Source organism: Pavona decussata, unplaced genomic scaffold, assembly GCF_977016875.1.
Source record: "Pavona decussata unplaced genomic scaffold, jaPavDecu1.1 SCAFFOLD_46, whole genome shotgun sequence".
NCBI classification, from domain to species: Eukaryota; Metazoa; Cnidaria; class Anthozoa; order Scleractinia; family Agariciidae; genus Pavona; species Pavona decussata.
In genome coordinates, this window is record NW_028145468.1 from 1420001 (window position 1) to 1444549 (window position 24549).

Below are 24549 nucleotides of genomic sequence, written 5' to 3' on the forward strand. Positions count from 1 at the left end.
GATTTACTCCAGTAGTGTTAATTTAAAATCCAGCTACAGATGGCTAGGGACTGCAAAAACATTTTTATTTTTCTGTTGAATAAATTTATTGCATTCAACAATTACATCAAAAGAACGCACTCCTTACACAGATTGGAGTCAACCTTGATTGCCATGAATGAAAGGATCTTGGGACATGTATATGGCACCCCCTGCAGATTTTGCAGGGGCAGATGATATCATCGCCAACTTGGCAAAGGAGAGAGAACCTAAGGATTGAGGTCAACAAATGCACTCTCTAATCCAGTTTTGATCATTACTAGTTTTCATATACAGCTATTTCAATTAACGTTGTCGGATCAAAATAAAAAAGCTAATAGACAAGACCGCAATGTTTTGTGGGATTATTTTTTATGAATAATTTCATCAAAATCATCCCTGCACGTGCAGGTCATTGTACTGCTAATTACAACCTATTGTTTTCTCTAGGCATGACAGATTTTGATGAATTATTTATTCATAAAAATCCCACGTAAACTTTCGGTCTTGTCTTTTAGCTTTATGCTTTGAACCGACAACGTTAGTTGAAATGACTGTCTATAAAGTAGCAAAAGGCACAAGTGATTGTCATGTTGACTTTGCAATATCAAGAATAAGAGCCAGACAATTATGTACAAGTCAACAAAAACCCTGACCCCCCTACCCCCCACCCCAGAACAAGGTGGGGATTACAAGGGAATAGTAGGAGATTTGGTACAAAATCATGCCCGAGATGGTGGGGCATTGGAAGCGTTTAGTAGATTTAGCTGCCCCGAGGGGGTGGGGATTTGTGAACAGACTGCAATGTCAAAGAATTTTTTAGATAAAACTAGTGAGCAGCACGTCTGCAAACTCTTACAGTTGTAAAACGACTTATTTTGTCCTACACGTTTCGTGTGACAAACGCACACTTCGTCAGGGAGTTTTACAATACAGCATAAGTGACCTGTATATATACCTACATAAAAGACTAAAATAAATTTTACATTACGTAAAACCGCACCTATGCTAGCATGTAGGAAACAGGTAAAAAGGTGTGCAAGGTGTTACATATTTTGTGCTTGACATAATTTTGGGGCCCCCAGTTTTAGCTAAAACTCCAGGGGTGGGGTATTAGGTAATGCTTTGAGTTTATGAAGGATCCCGAGGGGTGGGGATATTATTCAAGATTTGAGCAAGGTTTTTTCCAGACCCCCACCTTGTCCTGGGGGGGGAGGGGGGGGGGGGGCTCGTTGACTCATGCATTACTGCTGTGGTTTCCCTGAACAAAACAGTATCACTTTGCACTCTCAAAACAAAAGGATTAATGTGATTGACAGGAAGTTATGAAAGGTTCATGTTTTTCCTATCCCTTCCAAAACAAATGGGAAAATTATACTGCATTCTTAGATAAGTTGAGAGCAAGAAAGACATCTTGACTCTCTTAAATCAATATCAAAGGCATGGAACTGAGCACCTAATTTGAGTTTATACAATGTACATACAAAAACAAAAAACAAAAAAAAACTTCATGTGTATAAGAATAGCTATCAACCTGGGAAAAACAAATTTAAAAAATGAGCTTTTTAATCTAATTTATTGAATTAATCAGCTACAAGTACAGTATTAGAAAATAGAAACATGACCCAAAGCTAACTTGACTTGAAATATTTCTCCTGTATTCAAACATCTCCAATGTGCATCTCCCTCAAATAGAACCTGAACATCAAAAAAAATAAAAAAATCACTCAATTTGAGTAGAAAACGATGAAATCTCAAATATTTTGTAAATCCCCATTAATGACTCGATTTTCAATTGGCCCGCAGTTTGAAACGATCTCTTAGTATTGTACATATTATGTTACCGACCACATCAATTCATATAACAACACTGGCCTACTATTGTCCGTATCAGCTTGCCATTTTAACATTATCTTGATTAAAGATCAAAGATTTTTTTAGAAAATTGCTCTTCCTTCAGAAAAAAAAAACACATCCAACAGTACAAAGATGTGCATCCATACATAAAGATTTGAAGTTATCTTACCTCCTTGATTGACAGAGCCGTCGGACCTTTCGCCTTCCACCGACACAGCAAAACCCCATCTACTTTTGACATTTATCAAACTAAACATTTTCCTTCAGCCCAACAAATTTGCTGTAGAACGGAACATTTTTCACACAGTCACGCAGGAAAAATAACATGAGGCGTAGGAAAACTTCGATCGCTTCCAAACTAGAAAACTTCTTCTTCTTCAACTTAGCAAAGAGCCAAAGACAACTAAATCCGCCCCTTCCGCCGCCATGTTTGACGCGCTGGGGCTCTGGGGACGAGACTGGGGCACAAGCGCGAAGATCACCTCCTCCTTACCGCGGTGAAAGGAAAATTAAGGAAAAAATGCCTTCTGTTACAACAAATCAGCATTAAAGAATTTTGCCTTCTGTATGACATTATTATTGTTATTGTCGATGGGAAGTTTGCTTCATATGCACTAAAAATATATATAACTGCAGAAAGAATGAGAATCTGGTAAGGTTACTACGCTCATACGAAAAGCAGATTTCTATAAATGCTATGAAAAAAATTGGAGCTCCGCTTTTAGGCTTGGCTAAATATATATATTAAATTTAGTAAATAGGGTGTTCCTCGTACAGTTGTAACAGTAACAATTGGTAGGACGTATCGATATAAAGGAAATTTGCACGAGCGGAGAATATTGTCAAGAGAAATTGTATTTTTCCTCAAATGTTGTCGAGCACTGATCAGTATAATGTGGACGGTTGAGTCGGTTAACTAACCAGTTTCTATTCGTGTTACTTTCCCTGGATCTTCATCTGTGCTCGAGAAAGAACTTTTAAAGTTATTCAACCACAAAATAAATAATTGTGACGCATGAGGGCGCACAGCATGGTTAACTGGTTTCATTTTTTTGCATGGAGGATAAAACTTATCCAGGGAAAGTCGCCGATTTTGATGTTGGACCGCTATAAAGCAAGAGATGGTGAAAAAAGTACAAGCTCTTAAATTTGTGTTACATGGCAACAGAGTCAGAACGCTATATTTCTGTTTGCGAGATTTTGCACTGAAGATGGAAGCCTTATCTAATTCTGCGCAAATATTATTTTACCCGAAACTGAATGCAATTTGTGTGTTTGCCAACTATTTATAAATTTAGATTTAGATTAAGACTTGTGACCTCATGGACTCTTGTTTCCTGGATTAGAAATTCTGAAGAAGAATTTACAATTCGAATAACAAATACGGCAGACAATTGTCATTTAACCCATTGCCCCCTCAGAGCGTGACGCGTGACATTATGCTAATTTCCTAGAAATTTTGGAGTAAAGACTGCGTGATCCAAACGCTTGAAATAAACCATATGTGCAGTGGCACTATAGACGGGATCAAGTTTCAAAGTAAAGCTCATCCGAAAGAGGAGGAATTTTGCTGCCGGAAAGTGTAAAAATTTTATCATTTGATGCATGGACATATAGGACAGGGAGAAAAGCACAAATCAAATTAATTTTTTTTTGTGTTTTACGCGCGGCGAGCTCCAAATATGAATAATTAGCGGCCGCATAAAACTGTTAAGACAGGTCATGTCAAAAACCGAAAATGGGTAAAATCACTCTTGCATACATCAAATATGAATTTTAACTGTATTTATTGAAGTTTTCTTGCAGATTCAAAGCCATTTAAAGGCAGGCAAGGATAAGAGAAGGAGAGAATGACTCGAGCCGCACGAGAACTCTTCGCGAAAAGCAAAGTACAAACGCACTGCATCGCAAACAAAAACTCGCGTAGCGCAAGGAACGACAAAACAAACAAGTAGAGATTTCAAACAAGTTTTATTTACAAGATGAAGAATTCGGCAGCCAAAATGTGACAAATGACGCTAAATAAAAACTTAAATCGTGCCAAATAAAGGCCAAAATCGTGTGACCGGTCCAAACCAAAATGAGATTCAAAATACTATATTCTACGCATCATTGAAAAACAATTCGCGGCCTGATTGTAAACTAATGAAACGTGTCACCATTAGTGGTCAAAGGTTATTTAACCAAGAGAAGCTCTCACATATTGATTAGGCCAAAATGCAATGAAATCATGATCGTATATACTTTTGAAACTCACCGATAGTACATAGATCGCAGCGTCGCAGATAGGGACTCGGGTTATAAAGAATGCAATTTCAAGCCGCGTGGTATTCATGAAAGCAAGTTTTGCAAAGCGCTACACTACACGGTAAACACTGAAAAGTGGTCTCTACTGAACATCCCCCACTTGTTTTTCTACCCACCCTCTTACAATGCACACAAGAGAGGATTTTGGAACAAGTTAACTTCTACATCCCACTGTAAGTTTCTGATTTTGTTAATTCGCTGGCTTGTCTCTCTAACTTTGAACCTTTTGCCTGTTGACTAACTTGCGACTTACGATGTGAATTAAATAGGTAGAAACTAATATGGGTGGCGGATTAATAAGATTTCCATGCAGAATTATCGAGGTAGAAATTTCACTAAACGGCCGGGACGCCACTCAAACTTGTTAACAAGAAGCATCACACAAAGTCAATTCTTGTGTGAGTGAGGTCAATAGGGTTTATAGGAGTGTGACAAGGGTGCGTCGAAACAGAGAAACAACTGGATTTGATTTCGCCTGAATGACACAAGACACCTAGCGTTGAATTAGGCTTTCGTTCTCCTTATTGAGTACAGATATATGCCTAAACAGTTACCAAAGGCCGTGTAAAATAGAGTAAGGAGTTGTTTGTGAAATATGCGAACTCAACATACACCGAAAGGAAGTTTCTTCTTGAGGAAAATTCATTTAAAACTGTTGCATTATTTTCCTTTAGAATGTTCAATGTATAAGGAAATAAACATAAAATTCTAATTTTCCGTCAACTAGATTTTCCTTTAATTGCGTGACCGGAACCAGCCGTTCTGTTCATCCTTCGGTGATCTTTGATCAACGATTCTGTTTTCGTTTTTCTTCTGACGTCATGGGAGGAAAACCCTACCGGTAGTTAGGACGTCAAATAAGAACGTGGAACAAGCCTCTCATTCTAAAAAAATGCTTCCTTTATCTGAGTCGCGAATGTGAAGTTTTCATTTTCAAAATTATACTCTAATAGAAACTCCCTACCCCACCCTTCACAAACCCACTTACTTACCCCTGAGTGTCAGTAGTTTTGTCCTTGAGGTTGTGTGAATGTTTTGTCCCTTTTAAATATAACTGTCTTGTACTTCATACTGATCTTGGCGTGCAACATTTTTTCTTGCAGCCGGCCACCCTGGCAAATCACATGATGTAAATTATACATTGCGCTTCTCAGGTAGGTATTAATTTCGTCCTCTGTATTCAAATTTTTCCTGATAAGCCAGACGGGCATAAAAATATGAGCCGCTTATTTTCAGTCTTTCAAGACCGGGCTTTTTGGTCTCTTGGGGCTGGGGTTTAAGCGGATCCCATCCCCCCCCCCCCCCCCTCTCCTCCTTCATAACTAAAGCTGTGGCATTGCAGCTGGGAGGATAAACTGCGCTTTTCCTTTTGAGGCCCGGAACAAGGTGATGACCGGTTGGCTCAGTTGGTTGAGCATCGGACTACCGTGTGGGAGGTAGTGGGTTCAAACCCCGGCCGGGCCAACATTCAGGGTCTTTAAATAACTGAGGAGAAAGTGCTGCCCTGAGTTTGTAATGACATCTGCAAATGGTTACACTTTCTAGTCTTCTCGGATAAGACTAGAAGAAGAAACTAGTCTCGGATGAACCGTAAGCCCCTTCTCGCAAAACTTCAATGTTCATAGCCCTGTGGGACATTAACGAACCCACACACTAATCGCAAAGAGTAGGGCATGGAGTATCCGGTGTGCTGGTCTGGTCTTTGTGCTATTTCATGATTTCATGGGTTGGGTGGGTTGTAAGTGGCGCCTACATATGCTGATATCTGATCTCATCCTCGCACTGAAGTAATGTAACCGGCATTTGGACATGTATATAGAAAATGCTGTATATAAATACCATTACTGTTCCTAAGACATAGACATTACGTCATGATTTTTTCAAGGCGGCCATCTTCCATTTGTTTATTTCTCCTTTTTTGGTGTTTTTCTTTTTATACGAACATTTCAGTTTCGTCTTTGAATACAACAACAATGACTGACATAGTAATGGACATTCAATTCCTAGGCTGAACTCCAAGCATTCATGGCGAGGAGTCCAACCAAAGTTGCAAGTGAGAGTGACGTCACTCCAGTTGGTGAAGATAAACTGGATTTTGATGACAACACTTTGAGAGGTGAGAAGAAACATATGATGAGATGATTTTTTAAAAAGTATATCTTCTTTACCACATCTTGTATTTTGATTCCTGTAGTAACCCCCTCCCCACATTTCTTTACTTTGTAGCCCGGGTGTGCAAGTATCACCAGTTCCAATCCCCGCTGATATACCTCGGTTGTAAGCCCACCTATCCCCCATCCCCTCCAAACTCTCACGAAGTGGCTTATAATCGGATTTTGGGCGATATGATTAATATCCAAGACCTTTAAACTACTTAATTTGATTTTTAGCCATAGCAGAGGTTTACAATAATGAAGGTAATGAGAGATACGAAGACGAAGATCTCAGCAACGCCATACACTTCTACACGGAGGGAATTCAAGTGAACTGTAAGGATAAAGAACTGAATGCCGAACTGTACAGCAACAGGGCGGACGCATATTTCTGTTTAGGTAAGATCTTTTTATATTTTAAGGTTTTGCCTAACTTAGATGTCTTAACATCGCAAATTTAAAGAGTACTCTAATTTGAAACCTCATTATTTAATGTACTACCTCCCCATTTATTTATCTTTTTGTATCTATCCCTCTACAGGAAATTATGAAGATTCACTAAGAGATGCAAAACTTGCCACTGGTTTCCAGCCACTGTTTATCAAAGCGATTGTGAGAGGTAAGATTTCTGAAGAATAAAACTCCATTTATGGAGGCGGCTGTTATTTACAGTTCAGAATGTCATAAGTACGTTTCGTTCAAAATGTTTCACTTAAAATTACGTTCGTTGAAAACCACTTTGTATTTATAGCGGATTAAATAAAGCGTCATAAAGTTTAATACTAATTACATATATGACAGATACAAAATTTAAATATCTCGACGCAAACTGTCACATTTGTGAATATATTCTTCTTGCAGCTAAGCTCACCCGGGATAATGTTCCGCGGGTGTCCTTTCCTCGGTGGGTGTTCTTAGAAGTACCTTCTGGTATGGTATTTAATTATACCATCTACATCGTTTTCAATAAAAAAAAAACATATAGAACTTACATTATTCTCTTTTATTAGGGGCAAGTGCCTGTGTTCAGCTGAGTCAATTTGAGGGGGCCATCACGTGGTGCGAAAAGGGATTAGCAGTATCCTTTATTGCCGAAGCTACAACGAAAAATATTGATCAGATTCAATACGAAGCCTCATTCCTGCTATTGTGCACAAAATCAACACTGATTAGAACAAATGATTTCTTTGATTCTCCATGACAATTGCAATGCTATTATTTCTCTTAAATTTCGGAAGAGCAAACAAACTGTCAAGAAATTAAGGCGCCTTACCCGTTTGACCTTGTGCCGTTAGTTTGACGGTTTTAGCAACCATTGATAACTTTTACAACCTACGTCTTACAAATCTTGACATATGTAAGATTGACAAAGACAATCAGAAATTAAGAAACGTTTTCTTGAAGCGTGGCACTCCAAGAGGAATCTAAACACAGACTACTGCTAAGAAATACTTTTCTGACATTAATAACTTTAAAAGTTTCTGAAAAGGTGACCGTTTTCTCGCTCACATCGCCCACTTTCAACACAATGTTTTGAGTCATTTTTTTGTTAGCCGTTTGACTTTCTTGAAATTCTTGTTTTGTTAAGGAAAAGGCTAAAGGTTTTAGGTCGAAACATAGCTTGGTACATCGAGCCTCATATGGAATGTCTTGAATGCCTTTGTCATACCATTTAACGTCCTAGCTTCTGTAATCCAGTGAACACTCGTTGTCTTCGGTATTTCCCATAAGGGTTTTGAAACCCTTGATGACCTCTGTTTTTGCGGACTTATTAGAGATCTTAACCAAGGTAAGATCGACAAAAATAGCCAGGAGTTGTTGGAAATAAGGCGCCGGTATGTTAGGGAACAAAGCAACCTGCAAGCTACAGGGAAAAAGGCAGTGAAGGATCAGTCAGAAACTCATACTGTAAGTTTGAAGATCTATTCTGTTTTTATTAGTTGAGAAAAACAACTTAATTAGCAATGTTAAAAGAACATTACCAATCTGTGGCATCGCACCTTGTTTGTTGTTTCGCTGAATTGGGATTACAGGAATCTTTCCACCTTGCACACTAGGAAACCGTATTACAATTCCGAGAATGACCAGTGTCTAGGTTTCACTAACGAGTATTCTCAGTACTCTATTGATAACTGCTGGACCTGTTGGCGGCTCAGTGATCAATTGTCAACCGAAAATAACAAATCGTAACATTTTGTCATTTGGAAGTTGCCCTGGTACCTGGCCATTTGCTTTGCTCTTGTGAATCCCTTACCAGACATATGTCGGCAACTTAAGGTGAAAAAACGCCCGAGGCCGTTATAATTTTAATACAATCCCAATGTTTGGGGGCTAAAACAATTTTTTCGTGTTTGCTTTGTCGGATTAAGTGAGTTGTCTCGGTTACTAGGGTAACCCCACCCGAATGATTTACTTGGAAACCCAGGAAAACTTTGTCTTGGCTGCTTGTGAGCCCTTGGCCTAGCATCACCACACCTCCTGTAAAAAAGGCCTTACTCACGTTACATCTGGGCTTTACAACAAGCAAACATTTTCGAGATTAACCCTGAAGAATATAATACAGAGAGGGGAGGGTAGATGCCAACTATTTCAACGCTTTTGGGATTACGTTTAGTATCTCTTATACCGTGTGGGGTAGGTTGAGGAGGCAAGAGTTTTAATACCTGTTTTCTTTTTACCATAAGTCTCGTGAATATTGTTTAACAAACAAGTGCTGTTTTCATGGCAAGCAAGTTTGAAGTAGGCAAGTTGCCTAAAATGTTGTGCTTTTTTACGCACAATTCTGTGTTTTCAAAATTATATTTGGCATTTGTCTATTTCGATTGTTTTCGATCCATTTGAAGCGATTTTCTAACAATCGAAAATCCAAGATGTTAGTCTGCGTAGCTGACGATATTGTCCGCCCGTGAATATAAAATTTTCTTATCTGGCGGGGAGGCCATGACAGGTGTAAGCCGCGACAACGAGTGGTATAAGCTGCAAGAAAATACCATCTGGCAGATTTGAAATCTCCTTTTCCCCATTCTTCTCGCGGTTTTGCTGTATTTTCGCCCAACTTTCGCCTTTCGCCAAACAACCTGCCAGCTACGCAGGCTACCATGATGTCGGATACAATTTTGGTTGCTATAACAATCAATGACGTCAAATGACTTCGTTACATGACCACCTTATTTTATAGTGGATAAAATTAAGGCTCGGTCAATACCAGTTTTGGAAATGGATCAAATATCAGTCATACTCCGTTCGAGTGAAACATCAACGCATCACAGACAAAGAGTAATTATTATATTAATTTTGCACAAGAGAACATTAAAAAAGTAGTTGCTTAAACTTAGCGTTGAGTATACATGGCGCTTCTTATTCCAAGTGGTCACTTGAGTGGTATAGAAGGGTATCGAGGCAACCTATGTTTCTCTTAAGTTACGATATCGTTCAGGGAAGCCCCTGTATCGATATAGAATGTTTGATATCGAGATCTACCAAACTTCCCTCCCTCCTTAAACTACGATGGGTTATCTATGGACAATAAAACGAGGTTACATATATATCAACCGAACAAGAAACCCAAGGGAGGTGTTCCAACCATGCTCCATTTTACCATGTTTTGGATGTGAATTTACTAGTACGTCTATGGATTAAATAAAACTGAGATATCAAGATTAATTTCTAGGGACCTCAGTTTTTAACATGCCTTTTGGAAAAGCAGAACCCAATATATCACTTAACCTTAACCGCTTGTTTGTTTCAAGTTTTGAGGTGCTTTGGTTACTAAATTTTTGGAAGATATTTGCGATGAGGTTTTAAAGGGACACAGTCACCTTTGTGACCGCGCTGACCTGGACGCTAGTTTTTGTCAATTTTGAAAAGCGTCCACCTCAACCCGAAATCAAAAGTACGCGTCGGCATCTAGAAATCCGCTTCAATCTTCCCCGTGTTTTATTGGATTTTCAATCTTTTACTGGAAACCTGTTTCTGAGTATGCTCTTGCTCATCCTATGATATTATTTTATCATATTTGGTTAAAAACAGTATGGATCGCGTCTCCAACGGAACATGAAAAGAAGAGGTGGGAAACGTGAAGGCGCCGGGCGGAAGAAATCGCCTGCGTTGACTAAAATAACGGGAGAAATCAATCAAAAACATTGGAGAACAAATCAACATTATATATATTTGGAAAATTACATTTTCTCAACCTGGCGAAAGGTTCGTGCCGTGGGAATCTTTGTAAACGATTCGAACTACGCGTCATGGCTGCTTGGTTTGGAGCTCAGACGAAGACAAGCTTCGGTACAAAGTCGATTATCTCCTCGACAAGGAAAACCTCCAGTAGAACCTTGTTTTCTACGGGTCGAGCAAGCGTTCTTGCAACGACATGGGTTTGGTTCCTAAATTTAGATAACGGAGAAGTTATAGAAACGAAATTATAAAAGCAAAATATATGATTGAAAGCAGAAATAAAGCTTACCGGTAGTTTCGCTACAAAGTCGTTTCGCTACATTGCAGCTCAGTCGATTCGCTACGTTTTAAAATTGACATATTCTCTAATATTTGAAATCAATTTGCTTCTCATGCAAACACTGTGAAACGTAGAAACAGCTAAGATAATTTTTCACACGACCGGATACCGAAATAAACGATTAAATAATTCTTTGACTTCAGAGGTATTCGTTGACGTTTGACTTTCCCTGGACAAGTCCATCAGTAAATTCTCCATGGTATCAAGAAAATGAGTCTTCTAAAATGACATTAGGTCTATAATCACTATAATAATTTTGACTGGTAAAAACTTCGACTCGACAAGGTTTGTTTACATTTTTCACAGGATGCGCTTCTCAGCGCGAGACTTGTGATGAAGTGTGATATGCAAATCAGCCAAGAAATGGTATCTAATGCGCATGTGCACCAGGTGACTGTGTCCCTTTAATCTTGCACGGCAGTATGGAGTTATTCCAGGGTTAGAATACCTCGCTGTTGAAACGAAACTACGCTAGCTGGCGTCTAACGTTTGAATAAATAATAAAGGGAATTTATTTTGAGTTTACATGTTGTGAACGCCCATGCAGAGTATAGAAATCTATTTTTACGCACCACCAGCAAAGTTTGATTGTTGGCAAGTTCCTTGGTATCCCAAAAAATTACTAGACTTAATACAAAGTTCTTCATCCATTCAAACAACTTACTTTGGTAGATTGCTTGCCATAAATCTGAGCAAAAAAAAAAACAATAATTACTGATCCCCATGAAATTCAGTCTATTTTTCTCTCTCTGCATTAATTCAACGACTGTAGTCTTTAAGATGACAAAAGAACTGTCTGAGGAAAAGGGAGGCGGTCCTTTTTGTCAGCAGGGAAATTATCAGGGGTAATATAATTAAACGCGCTACATCAGCATGCCGCAATACTAAAAATATTGCAGTGTGCAGGCTACAATAATTAAAAATATTGCAGCCTGTTTTAGAAAATTTAATGTATAAAGTGCACAAAAACTGATAGCTTACAACATTGTCAACAGTACCGTTTGCGTTTAACTCTCGTTCATTGCGACTTAATGTTTTGTTTCGAAGTGCCACTTTAATCAACTAAAACTTTCAAACACTGGAAATAAATGCAATCACGGAGACTGATAGTATGCAGTACAATTTATTGGATTAAGAAGTATTATATTCATCACTTTATTTATAGGAAATAACAATTCTAGTGGAATTAGTGCTAACAACTATTGACTGATTACTACTCTCTTGATCACATTTTTCTGGGCTTACTGCTTTAACCTCTCGTGCAGTGTAATTTTCCCCAGCACCGTTTTCGTCCCTTTTCTCTACATCAATTACAGCCTTTTTTGCAAGAGAACCTTGCAAAATTTCGCTTGCTTCCCTTTTGAGTGCCAATGAGTTACATTTATATGCTCTGACACCATCCGAAGACCTATGACCAGTGGTTTCTTGGACAAGTTGTTCAGGAACACCAGCATCATACCGGATCGTGTACCACAAGAACGCCTGAGAGAGTGATTAGTGTAGTGCCCATCGAACTGCGCTTTTTTCATAATTTTCTTTACAACATTTCCTAAAGTTTCTCTCCCTGCTGCCTTTTTGTAGTACCATATTTCCCCATTTGGCTTTGGCAAAACGCGCAAATAAAATGCGTTGTCGCTGACTTCATTTGGCACGTGAGGCAAGTTTTTTTATGCAGCTCAACCGGGCATCGCTGAACATTTGTCAAATTCTTGTATGCCCGAACAAATATCTCATTTCGTAGAGCTCTGTGTAAAAAATAATCCTTCCTCTTGCGACGAATCCATCGTCTTTCTAAACCCACGTTGCCACTGAGTAAAATGACTGAATTCTCTGGCTTATAAAGTATACAAATTTGCAGTGTTACACGCCTTGCACGAATTAATTCCATCGTTAGAATTGTTTTTGAACGGAAATAACAACGAGCTACAAGAACAACCCTCGGCACCATTAAAATCGAAGATATATTCATCACAAACAAGGAACAATATAGCAATGACCATCACAATTATAACACATACCTGCGACTAAACTCGCACATACGGGCGACTAAAATCGAAGATCCAACCTGAGACACACAACAATAGAATTTCATGGGGATCAATAATTATAATAGATAATTACTTCGGCACATGGCATTATGAGAAATATTGCAGCTGCAATATTTCTCAAAATGCCATGTGCTTCAGCAATTATCCATTAAATATTTGCTTCTCTCTGTTTCTCGTTAATTGGAAAAGCGTTTCTGTGTGAGGGTGTGTTATGATTTATTTTACTGCTTTTTCAGTCCTTATCCTTTGTTAACCTCTTTATGTTCACAAACTACATAAAGTTTTCTTTAGTGAATAAATTTCTGTTGAAACGTTAAGCATATTGAAATGGTTTACTGCACTGACTAAGAATAAGTTTCCTAATTGAACACCAAAATGTGCACGAAGAGCTTCTATTGTGAATAATATTTTTACTTTCAAGCCGTTCCTATTCAAAAAAGGCCCGAATTACGAAACAGAACTGACAGAATTGAATGACATCAAGATTCTTTAAATGATGGCTATACCAAGTCAATGAAGATGTAGAAGAAGAACAAGAAGAAGATAAAAAAGAAAACAAGGCAACCCGCATACTAAATTGTTTTTCTTGTTATCCTCGAGACAACTCCACACTAATAAAAAAAAACTTCTTCATTTTCATTATTTATAGTGTTTTACTATCATTGTCTATATGTCGTTTTTCTTCTCTCTAAAAACTGTTATAATCTTTTATCACGAAAGGCTGGGAACAAATCTTAATTGGTACATGGCGGTATGCGAGTGTATAAAAGTACACGGTGCGGAACGCCCGGGAGCAAGCTCTCTTTAAAGGTCAGCCGCAAGAGGAATTGGGGATCGGAAGGATGGCCCCAATCCTCTCGCTCGAGCTATCTTCCGCGGCTGACCTACAAGAGAGCTTGCTCGGAGGCTTCGGAGCGGATGCTGATGTCGATTAAGATTGATTATAAATGTGTTCTCGTTCCTTTGCTGTTAAAAATCAAGTAATGTCAAGTTGCATTTCGTGGTATAACACTTGACAGATTATTTCAACACCTAGTTAAAAACAAAAGATTAGCAAACCAATTGTGATTTATCAACCTACCACATGTTACTGGCTCCATGATTGGTTGTTTATGATTGACAGGACAATAGCACCTTTGTGGTCCAAACTGCAGAGATGCAAAAAGCATCGGAAATATCAAAACACAACCATGGATGTGACGAAAAAATTGTGAAGGAACCTGATGAGAAATTGAAGGAGGAGAAGCTGCATTACAATCTTGGAAAAGGGTCTTACAGACAAAGAAAATTCAAAAACCCTTTAGAACACCTTGAACGCGACCTAGAAATCGTAAAAGAAGTTGGAGACATTTCACTTGAAGGAATGGCGTATGGTAATCTAGGCGACGCTTATCACACGCTTGGAGATTTCAAAAAAGCCATAGACTACCATGAACGTCACCTAAAAATCGCAAAAGAAGTTGGAGACATTTCAGATGAAGGTACGGCGTATTGTAATCTAGGCAACGCTTATCACAGTCTTGGAGATTTCAAAAAAGCCATAGACTACCATGAACGTCACCTAAAAATCGCAAAAGAAGTTGGAGACATTTCAGATGAAGGTACGGCGTATCGTAATCTAGGCAACGCTTATCACAGGCTTGGAGATTTCAAAAAAGCCATAGACTACAGTGAACGTCGCCTAAAAATCGCAAAAGAAGTTGGAGACATTTCAGATGAAGGTACGGCGTATTGTTATCTAGGCTGCGCTTATTACAGACTTGGAGATTTCAAAAAAGCCATAGACTACCATGAACGTCACCTAAAAATCGCAAAAGAAGTTGGAGACATTTCAGATGAAGGTACGGCGTATTGTAATCTAGGCGGCGCTTATTACAGTCTTGGAGATTTCAAAAAAGCCATAGACTACAGTGAACGTCACCTAAAAATCGCCAAAAAAATTGGAGACGTTTCAAGTGAAGGTGCGGCGTATGGTAATCTAGGCCTCGCTTATTGCAGTCTTCGAGATTTCAAAAAAGCCATAGACTACCATGAACATCACCTAAAAATCGCAAAAGAAGTCGGAGACATTTCAGGTGAAGGAACGGCGTATAGTAATCTAGGCAGTGTTTATTGCACTCTCGGAGATTTCGAAAAAGCAATAGAGTACTTTCAAAGTTTCCTAGAAATCGCAAAAGAACTTGAAGTAATTTCGTTTCAAGGAAAGGCGTATGCTAATCTAGGCGTCGCTTATCACAATCTTGGCGATTTCAAGAAAGCCATAGACTACCTTGAACGTGCCATAGAAATAGCAAAACAAGTGATGGACAAAGTTGGAATTGGCGATTCATTTTATCGCCTTGGTAAGGTCTTTCAATCAACTGGCTCCATATTTAAAGCTGCAGATTGTTTTCAACAAAGCGTAACAACGCTCAATGATGTAACACATCATCTTGTGTTTAAGGACGACTGGAAGATGAGCTTGCGCAATTTGCACCAGCATGCATACGTTAGTTTATGGCGTTCGTTGTTATGTCAAGGCAAGACTATGGAGGCTCTGTTATCTGCTGAACAGGGGCGTGCACAGGCTCTGAAAGATCTCTTGGAGTTCAGGTATGCAGCCAAAAACACCCGAGTAGAAACTGGCACAGAAATAGAAACTGTAGCTGACATTTCAGGTTTTCTTCCTTGTAGTACAGTTTTTATAGCGCTTGAGCACCAAGAAGTAATTTTGTGGGTTTTGCAGAAAGGAAAGGATGTTCAGTTAAGACGCAAACAGATGCCCGATGGTCAAGTTGATGTCGACACTTTCTTGAGCTCCTTGATGTCAACCGCAAGGCACGAAATTAATGTAAGAGCTGTTCTCAAATGTGAGGATCGTTCATTGGATACTGCGAGAGAAGAAAACCTTGCAGATGAGAGATCCCCTCCTGATAAGAGACGAAATCAATCCTCACATCTCCAGCAAAGTGCTTTAAGTTTGTTATATGAGACCATCATTAGTCCTATCCAAGATTTATTGGTTGACAATGAAGTTATATTCGTCCCCGAGGGTCCATTGTGTTTGGCTCCTTTCCCTGCATTCATGGACTCAGATTCAAGGTACCTTTGCGAATCTTTCAGAGTACGGGTGATTCCATCGTTGACAAGTTTGAAATTGATCGCAGATTGTCCAGCCGATTACCACATTAAGACTGGGGCGCTTCTCGTGGGTGATCCTTGGGTTCAAGATGTTACTTTCGAGAGGAAGAAGTTACAGCAGCTGCCATTCGCACAAGAAGAGGTGCAGATGATTGGGCGAATACTGCACACTGCACCGCTCATTGGAAGACAGGCAACGAAGAATGAAGTGTTGAAACGACTCTCTTCGGTTGGTTTGGTACACATTGCAGCACACGGGCGGATGGAAACAGGAGAAATTGCTTTAGCACCAAACCCTATACCAGTATCACGGGCTCCTGTGGAGGAAGACTTCGTTTTAACGATGAGAGATGTGCTGAATATTCAGATGCGGGCAAGACTGGTTGTATTGAGTTGTTGTCATAGTGCCCGCGGGGAAATTAAGGCTGAGGGTGTGGTTGGCATCGCACGGGCATTTTTGGGTGCCGGTGCTCGGTCTGTTCTGGTGTCATTGTGGGCGATAGATGACGAGGCCACTATGGAGTTCATGAGAAGTTTCTACCAGCACTTAGAGCAAGGAAAGAGTGCCAGTGCAGCTCTGAACGAAGTCATGGAATGCATGAGGGAATCTGACAGGCGTAGTGAAGTGAAACACTGGGCACCATTTGTACTCATTGGTGATGACGTCACAATCGAGTTTAGTGGAAAGGAATAGTTGACCATCTAGTTGACCTGGAATGTAAGTAAGCTGATATTGAAATGCTGAGCTGTTGGAACTACAAAATGTACAAAACTCCCTCCAATTTCGCTTTTTTTTTTAGCTCTGATTTAATCAAAATTTTTGAAACCTGATATTTTCCGATATAAAGAAAAAAAAATAACAATTTTTCCTAACAACCAAGTGCGTTTTCCGAATGTTGTTTTTCTTCTTTGCTCTTCTGCTGTTGTTGTTGTTGTTGTTTTATTTTTATCACTCAGGATTGTTTTCCGGTTAGAAAAAGTTTAATGTGAAGCCAGTAAACTTTCACTCCAAAATAAGTTAGCCTTTCATACGCCCTTAGTGATGGCCAATATGATATTTCCTAGCGTTTAGCGGTTTTGCAGCCACACATGGTGGTGAATGACTTGATCGGAAAACGATTAAGTCTCGATCCGAAAATGTAAACATTCAAGCAGTTTTTCAAGTTGGTCCAGTAAATATCTAGATCATTTATAGAATGACAAATCATAGCGGGTAGAGAAAGCGAAAACAAACTCCCTCGTCACTATTCACTAAACTTGTTATACGCGATTATTTCAGACTTTTCTAGTTGTTACTCAAATGTATCTGTTTTTTGCTTTTGCTTTGTAGCTACTGAGTGCGGATCTCAGTAATAAATGAAGAAAAGACCAGAGGATCTTTTGTGATGGCGTACATGACGAAGGATCATAACGACACGACAACGATGACTGGGAACTCATTAAAAGGACTGTAAATAGCTTGTTAATTTAAGTATCGCAGGGTTCTGATTGTTTTATTAGTAAACGGTTATCAAATGTCCGGACTCCCTTTCAAGTAGTCTTCGCTCTACCTTCAAATAATGAAATTTTCTCATACTAAAGAAAGACAAAAGCATCGTAGTTCCAATTGACCCAGTAACGTTATCGAGGAGGTTATATTTGATTAAGAAATGCGACAATTCTTTACTGCCGAAACCGCAAGTCGGATGAATGTAAAGAAAGCATAAGACGAGACTCGATCGGTCTCAAATGATACATTTAATAAATTTTGTCAATTCTGTATAGTGCAGCAGATACAGCAATTATGCCTTAGAAACATTGTTTGCTTCGAAATAAATTTTAATCTCGTACGCAAAATAAATGTCATGTTGATGATGTACATTATTGATACAATTAACCATGAGAGACATTTTTCTTAGTCGCTGCTGGGGAATAGGTCGTATTTAGACCTTTGTAATCGAGAGTTCCTCGGGCCGCCCATGTACAGTACAGTGTATTATAATCATATCTTTACATAAAGATTGTACTAGTTAATGTCTTCAATTTCATCTTGTAAAACAATAACTGAGGAGACCTAATTAATATAAGCTTCATAGTTTCCTTTAGGTCTCCTCGCTATTGTTAAATCTATTTCTATTTTTTTTTTTTGTTTTCATTATATTTGTGGTTTGGCAAAATAAATAAACTATAAATAAAAGTAGGACTCCTGTTTATCACAGGTTTAATTACGAATTAATTAATTTCGAAATTTTCAAATTCTAGCTTGTTTATGAGGCTTAGGGTAATAAAACAAACTAAATTAATTATTCATCTCTTAGCCTCAATTTTATTTCTGTTGTTCTATTCCCTTAAGCCTCGTAGACAAGTACGACTTTTATTGCATAGAAATTGGTCTATTCATTGCTGTCACAACTGCCATTTCTTCCACTCTTTATCAGCGGATACTACAACAATGCAACATGAAGCAGACAGCTCGGAATATTCGTTCAAAGTGAGTCAGCCATATTTCCACGGGAGGTGACTATTACTGATTGGTTTCAATTGATCACGTGATGTGATAGGGTTCATCCGAGGAGAGATACTGTCATTGCATGGTGTTCGTCGGGCGAAAATGCCCGGATGGATACTGACTTGTCCGCGCAAATATCTCCCATTTATTCTTGCAGTTCACTACCAAACAGACATTTTATCCTGTATGGTGTTCATTCGCCTTGTTCTGACTATTTTAACCTTTCACCTTAAATTTTTATATTGATGAGCTGCAAATTCGAAATGCCACTCTCAATGACTTCTGTTCGGAAGAAAGTTGAGTGATGAACGATGAAAACAATAGAATGCTTCCGTCTTGGGACTATCGGTCTGATGGTTGCCTCTTGGAAATTTAATGTTCTTAATTAAAATTAGCAAATAAGCCTCGGTATTTGTTTTAAGAACATCGAATTTTCGCAGGGCAACTATCAGCCGATAGTCCCTCGACAAAAACACTCCATTATTTGAATGGGATCACTGTAATGATCTGTTATATGAAAGAAACAAAGAAATCGGGTAAAAGCAAGATATAACATATTTTGTGAAAATATGGTTAGTTGGCGAGGACTCGAGCCTCAGTCTCCTGCATTCAAGAGAGAAGTGACAATCACTATACTGCAGGCGAATCTACAGTCGGATGTGAGCGAAATAGAACAGCTAAACCTTATTTCTTCAACGAAAAAATTTGAGTTGCGTTGTCTCTCCCCACCCTTGGAAACTACGACGGCAACCTAACGAAAGAAAACGTCATATGACAGGGGCAGATACATATCTGACTCACGCGCTATTCAGGGCCATTTATATTTCCTATTTATCTATTGCATTCCATTATTTGAGGTCATACCGGAAATTGTTTTCGGAAAACGTCATGACCCGGGCCAGATCATGACTCAGAAGACAGAAGACAATATTATCGTTGAAGACAAAAATTAAAGACAGACGAAAAGTTTTCCTAAATGAACACGAAAACTTGACAATCAATCCTTCAACTTTTTTATGCAGTGAATTTCAAGTAACGTTTAGACATCTGTTCGACAAAGCATGCAGCGCAGGTAATGTTTTAAAACATGTAAACAATTTGACCGCCACAATAGTCGACAAAAACTTTCCCTATAGGGGAGGGCAGAAATTAATCCAGGTTTAATAAATAAGTCAAATGATGATTTGACGTCACACACGCAGGGATGAGAGGGTCCCCTCCCTCATGATATACGCGCCAATAATGGATTTTCATTGGGCCGCTTTTTTTGAAGACAATCAGAACAATACATTCCTGCTAGGAGAGGACAGAGTTTAATGAATAAATTAACGTGTAGATTTGAAGCTACCATGAAAAAAAAAATTGATAACGAGCCCATTTTTAGACACGGTCTGCCCTCAGGGCATCCCGCGTAATAATGTCGTCCTCTGTCTTCTGAGTCAGATAATGTAATCTGCCCCGGATCATGACGTTTTCTGAATGCAATTTTCGGTATGATCTCGAATAACGTAACCCAATAGATAAACAGGAAGTATAAATAGCTCTGAACAGCGCGTGAGTCAGATATGTATCTGCCCCTGTCATGACGTTTCCGGTATGATCTCGAGTACCGTAACGCAAAAACAAAAACCTGCGAAGCGTACAATGGAAATAAATCAGGTACAGTATAACGCTTAAATACCAGTCTAGGCATCTTGTTTTCTTCGGGACAGTAAAGCGAGCAGGACATGCATGCCGGAACTAAAATTGTTTCGCGTGGCTTCCTCGCTTTCAGCTATCCCTAACAAAAATAAGGTACCGTTCGTAGTCTAATTTCAAAGAAGCGCGAGTGAATTACTGCTTTTCTAGAAAATAGAGAAGAAATTAAATATTTCTGGATCTTGCGATTTCATTTTGCAAAGAAGACCAGAAGACTTCAATGGAGCTTCAATGGCGTTTCTTGAGCGGGGTGTAACGGCTTACACCCCATGACCGCTAAGCCAATCAACATAACTTGCATTGCATTGGTCAGTAATTCAGTTTTAACGAAAGCTCATATTACCCAAGTGTGTTTTCAAGTTTGAGTTACACCAGTGAAACGGCAGACATAAATGAAAAATTTCGGGATGGAACGGGGTCACCCAGTAAGAACATTGAAGTAAATACCTAAAATTTTGTCGTTCTCTGCCCTTTTTAAGACATGTTTGTGTAAGATAACACAGGTAGATCGATTCCGGCGGATGCCTTAGCATAGGAAACAGAAAGAAACAGAATTTCAACCTCTAAATTGCCAGCTGTTGTTTGTTGCTATATTTGTCGTCTTCGAAAACGAAATGAACTAGTTTTCCAGTGTCACGAAATCTTCCGCTGACAATTTGTCGAAGAAAACTGTAAACTTCAGTAACGACTAAATCTGAATTTCTGAGATGACTTAAGGTCTTCCGAACAGATATCCACCGAAAAAAACTGCTCGTTGCACCTGATGGGAGAGGGTCCACTATGGGAACAAACGAGCGATGTCCGCAGACAAACATCCATTTACATCACAATTACTCAGTGCAAAAACCCTAGCATACGCCAAGTTACAAACAGCTGATAAGAATTCCCGACACTTCGAGCTGGAACGGTATTTTCATATCATGTACCAAGAGACAAAAATTGTTGGGTGCGTCAATGAGCATTATTTGATGCCAAATTTAACTGAAAGTTTCTTCTCTGAAGTCAAGCTCTGGCATTCAGCATAAAAGCTTTGTTATGTATGAATATTCTGATTGTATGACTTTACTGCCAAGTTGGCGTTTGTACAAACGTTTATGTTTAGTGGTCTTTAGTCTACATTATTTCTTTCAGTTACTTACAGTTATTTATAGTGTCCCCAATAAGCACCACAGTGCTAAATAAATCGATACTTAAATAAAGTTTTATTATTAAAACAAAATTTATGCGACAAATATAGGGATTGTGACAATCGGCTGGTCAGAATTGTCAGCCGTCTCCTTCCCAAGTGGGTTATGGTGGAGGAATATTTGTGCGAAGTAAATCAAACATGTTATGGGTAGGAGACGGATGGCCTAGTTTATACGTCGCATTTCAGTCGAATATTTGTCGGTAAAGCGACGTATGAAACCGTTCGTGGGATTCAATTCGTCCAGAGACGTATTATCCGTCTGGGGGAGACGGATAAAACGTCTGAAAAGCGTGTGAGTTTGGAAGTTGTACTTCAGACGCATCCAATTTAATGCATAAATTTGATAAAACATGTAAATAGAAAACAAAACTGAAACTCTATAAGTGTATTTTAATCCTAAACTTTGCAGCTAACACAAGTTTTCGGTTCGACGGCCATTTTGTTTACGTGTTATACTTGTTTTTGTGTTAAATATGTATATGGAACGGTTTTCAATTGAGTGCCGAAACACCAACAGGAAAGTAATTGCTTTAACCAATGACAACAGACTCAAACAGAACTCGAAGCAAATACATGTAACCGACGCCAAGCGCGGGAAAAAGCGTGCGAGCAACATGTTTGGTTTTAATTCTTATTCGTATAGAAAAGTGACGCGGGTTTTCTTTTTTTTTTTTTTTTTACCAATCCTAGGGCGTAGCCAGGACGCAAAACCAAAGCAAGCGCGAGATTACTTTCGCGCTCTAATAAAATATACTTATAAGGAATAAGACTATTACTACTGAAATTTTTTGTCGTGTATAAATAAAGTTTTGTTTACTACCCATAGGAAACCCGAGTATCTCGAGATGCGCAGAACGTATGCGCAGTGACAAAAGTAGGCACCGTTCTTTATAAGGGAGATTGAAATCTACGCATTTTTCTCAACTTTTTTAACCATTATTCCGCGAGCGCGCGTTGGATATGAATGATAGATATTATTGGCTATTATCGTCTAATATCCAACAAGCGTTAGTGGAATAATTGTTTTATTACAAACAATCAAGAAATATTACTAGATTATGCAGATTTCGCTCTGAAGGAACAATTATTAGAAGACTATTTAATGGTCCCTATATCTCGGGCATGGTATAATGGCTCATACACCATCGCCGCTAAGCCAATCAAAACTCTCCAATCGCATTATCCAGTGATCCAGCTTTAACAATCCATGATAGCAAAAAAATGAGACCCTGGTGCTTGAAAATAGGCGTCTATCTTATGCTTGACTTGAATTGTCCTGGACGTTAGTTGGTGACGCGAATCGTGTAAAAATACCCCAAGTAAATTGTTTTTGTTGCAGTTTACTTTACGTCCAGGGACACGATGCATGACACGGCCAGGATTTCGGTTCCTCAGGCTCGTGCGTGAGACATTTTACCACTAGGCCTTACCTGTTCTGCAACGTATACGACCAGTGCCACTACGCTTCCAGAAACGACTATAGCTACACAGGAAACACATTCCTCGCCCCAAATTCGATGCGTCCGCGCCAAACGCTGTTCACCAAGCCGACCTTTTTCTTTTGCCGCACGACACTCTGGGACGTGGTCGGGGACGAAAAACGTATAAATTATGATTTGACCGCTGTTGATGTTTCCAGCCGATTCAAAGAAGTTGAGCCTCTGGCATCCAAAGATACTGCCGCAATCGAAGTTGCGCGTGCGTTTCAAAAACTCCGCAAACGCGGGCCAAGTTAACCCTGAACGCGAATTAATGGGCTTTGTCTCCAAACTTTGGAAATTCACAAAACGACTATTCACCACGGGCGCACTGAAATTTACCTTGACCAGGCAATTGTTGAACCAAACCCTTGCTGAGCGCCTGTTTGGACACCAATACGCGGTTGAAATGCACCTGCCTTCTGGTAGGCGGTCGACCGCGTGGGTCAAAAGGCTTCCTGATCTGAGGTTGTTTCGGCTCTGAACAACGAGGTAACAAGCCTTACCGGCAAGAAACCAACTGTCGCAAAGAGAAGTCTGTCACCTCCAAACCCTCAACAAAATATTCGAGACCTGTTGGGTTGAACGAAACAAAACTTCTCCCTCTCGTCGATGTAAGATATTTGTATCAACCCGGTGAACTTGAAGGTGGAACTGAAAGAGCTACAGATCCAATCTGGTCTTTAAAGTTTTTCACATTGAAAGAGCTGTAACCAAACCGAACGAACCTGTTGTTTATTATTTGTTTGATAGGCCTAAGTGGGCTTTATCCGTGAAGAGTTGTTGGTTGTGCCTCTAAATACACAGCTTCCGCCTGCAAATATTTGAAAAACTTAATTGTGGCTTCTCTTTTGAACTCATGTAATAAACTTATAAATGATTTTCGCTTGTACCCCTTAGCATTTGTATTAATCCATCATCTGCTATCCATCGCTTAGAATCAAATGGGGAAAGCGGAAAGCGAAATCTTGTTTACGTACATGGCATAGACCGTATGCCCCTTGCTTTAAATAATGTTCATTCCTACCACAAGTGCTTTCTTTCAAAAGCGTTTCCTTATACTGTTCATGTATTATTAGTTTCTTGACAACTTTTTTTTTTCCCCTTTGCTTTTTTGATATGGTTTTCGTATGCCTTCAAGATTGAGTACATCTTTGGTCTCAGGCAGCCACAGTAGCTATTGGCATTCCTGCACGCTCATTTTCCATTTTGCCTAAGACCTTTCTGTTCGCGTTAGAATAAAGGGGATGATCTTTTGGGTAATCACTCGTATCATACAGATTTTTGTTTGCTTCTATGTCCTTGAAGACGTCATCCGTTTCTATCTCCAGCAAATGGCTGTCTGTGTCTGTGTACAAGAGCTCACACCTTGGGCCGTATTGGGTTTTTTTTAACTCGTTGTAGTAATTAAAAATTATACATTAGGATCTTGCTTTTGTCAAGGATCGTCAACCCGGTATACACTAATTTGCTCAAAATTAGCTTGCTTTTGTGCATGTCGATTCCAACCAGGTCGTTTGAAAACATGACATGACTTGAGTATAAAGGACTGGCAACCAAGCGTCTTATTTTGTCTGTCTCATTCCTAGGCACTATTTTTATGTCAATACGGTTACGCAGGTTTTCTCATTGTTTTGCCCAAAACTGAGTTGTTCGTGAGCTTGTAAAAGTTCTTTT

At 39.2% G+C, this 24549-nt stretch overlaps 1 protein-coding gene across 4 annotated transcripts in view; it reads left to right on the top strand.

Annotated features, from left to right (window-relative positions):
• The window catches only part of LOC146482395 (uncharacterized), a 30069-nt gene extending 12053 nt beyond the window's left edge, over positions 1-18016 (top strand). Inside the window, exons 2-8 of one of the 4 annotated variants that reach the window (XM_085107234.1) lie at positions 6190-6298; positions 6573-6734; positions 6877-6954; positions 7346-7413; positions 8130-8243; positions 14023-16737; positions 17350-18016. In XM_085107234.1, coding sequence (XP_084963360.1) covers positions 6190-6298; positions 6573-6734; positions 6877-6954; positions 7346-7413; positions 8130-8243; positions 14023-16713 — 3222 coding nt within the window. In that variant the 3' untranslated portion in view covers positions 16714-16737; positions 17350-18016. Of the gene's footprint in view, positions 1-5252; positions 5337-6189; positions 6299-6572; positions 6735-6876; positions 6955-7345; positions 7414-8129; positions 8244-14022; positions 16833-17349 lie in introns of those variants that run through there. The other 3 variants (XM_085107236.1, XM_085107235.1, XM_085107233.1) reach the window with 3 other exon arrangements.
• Positions 18017-24549: the final 6533 nt, after the last annotated feature.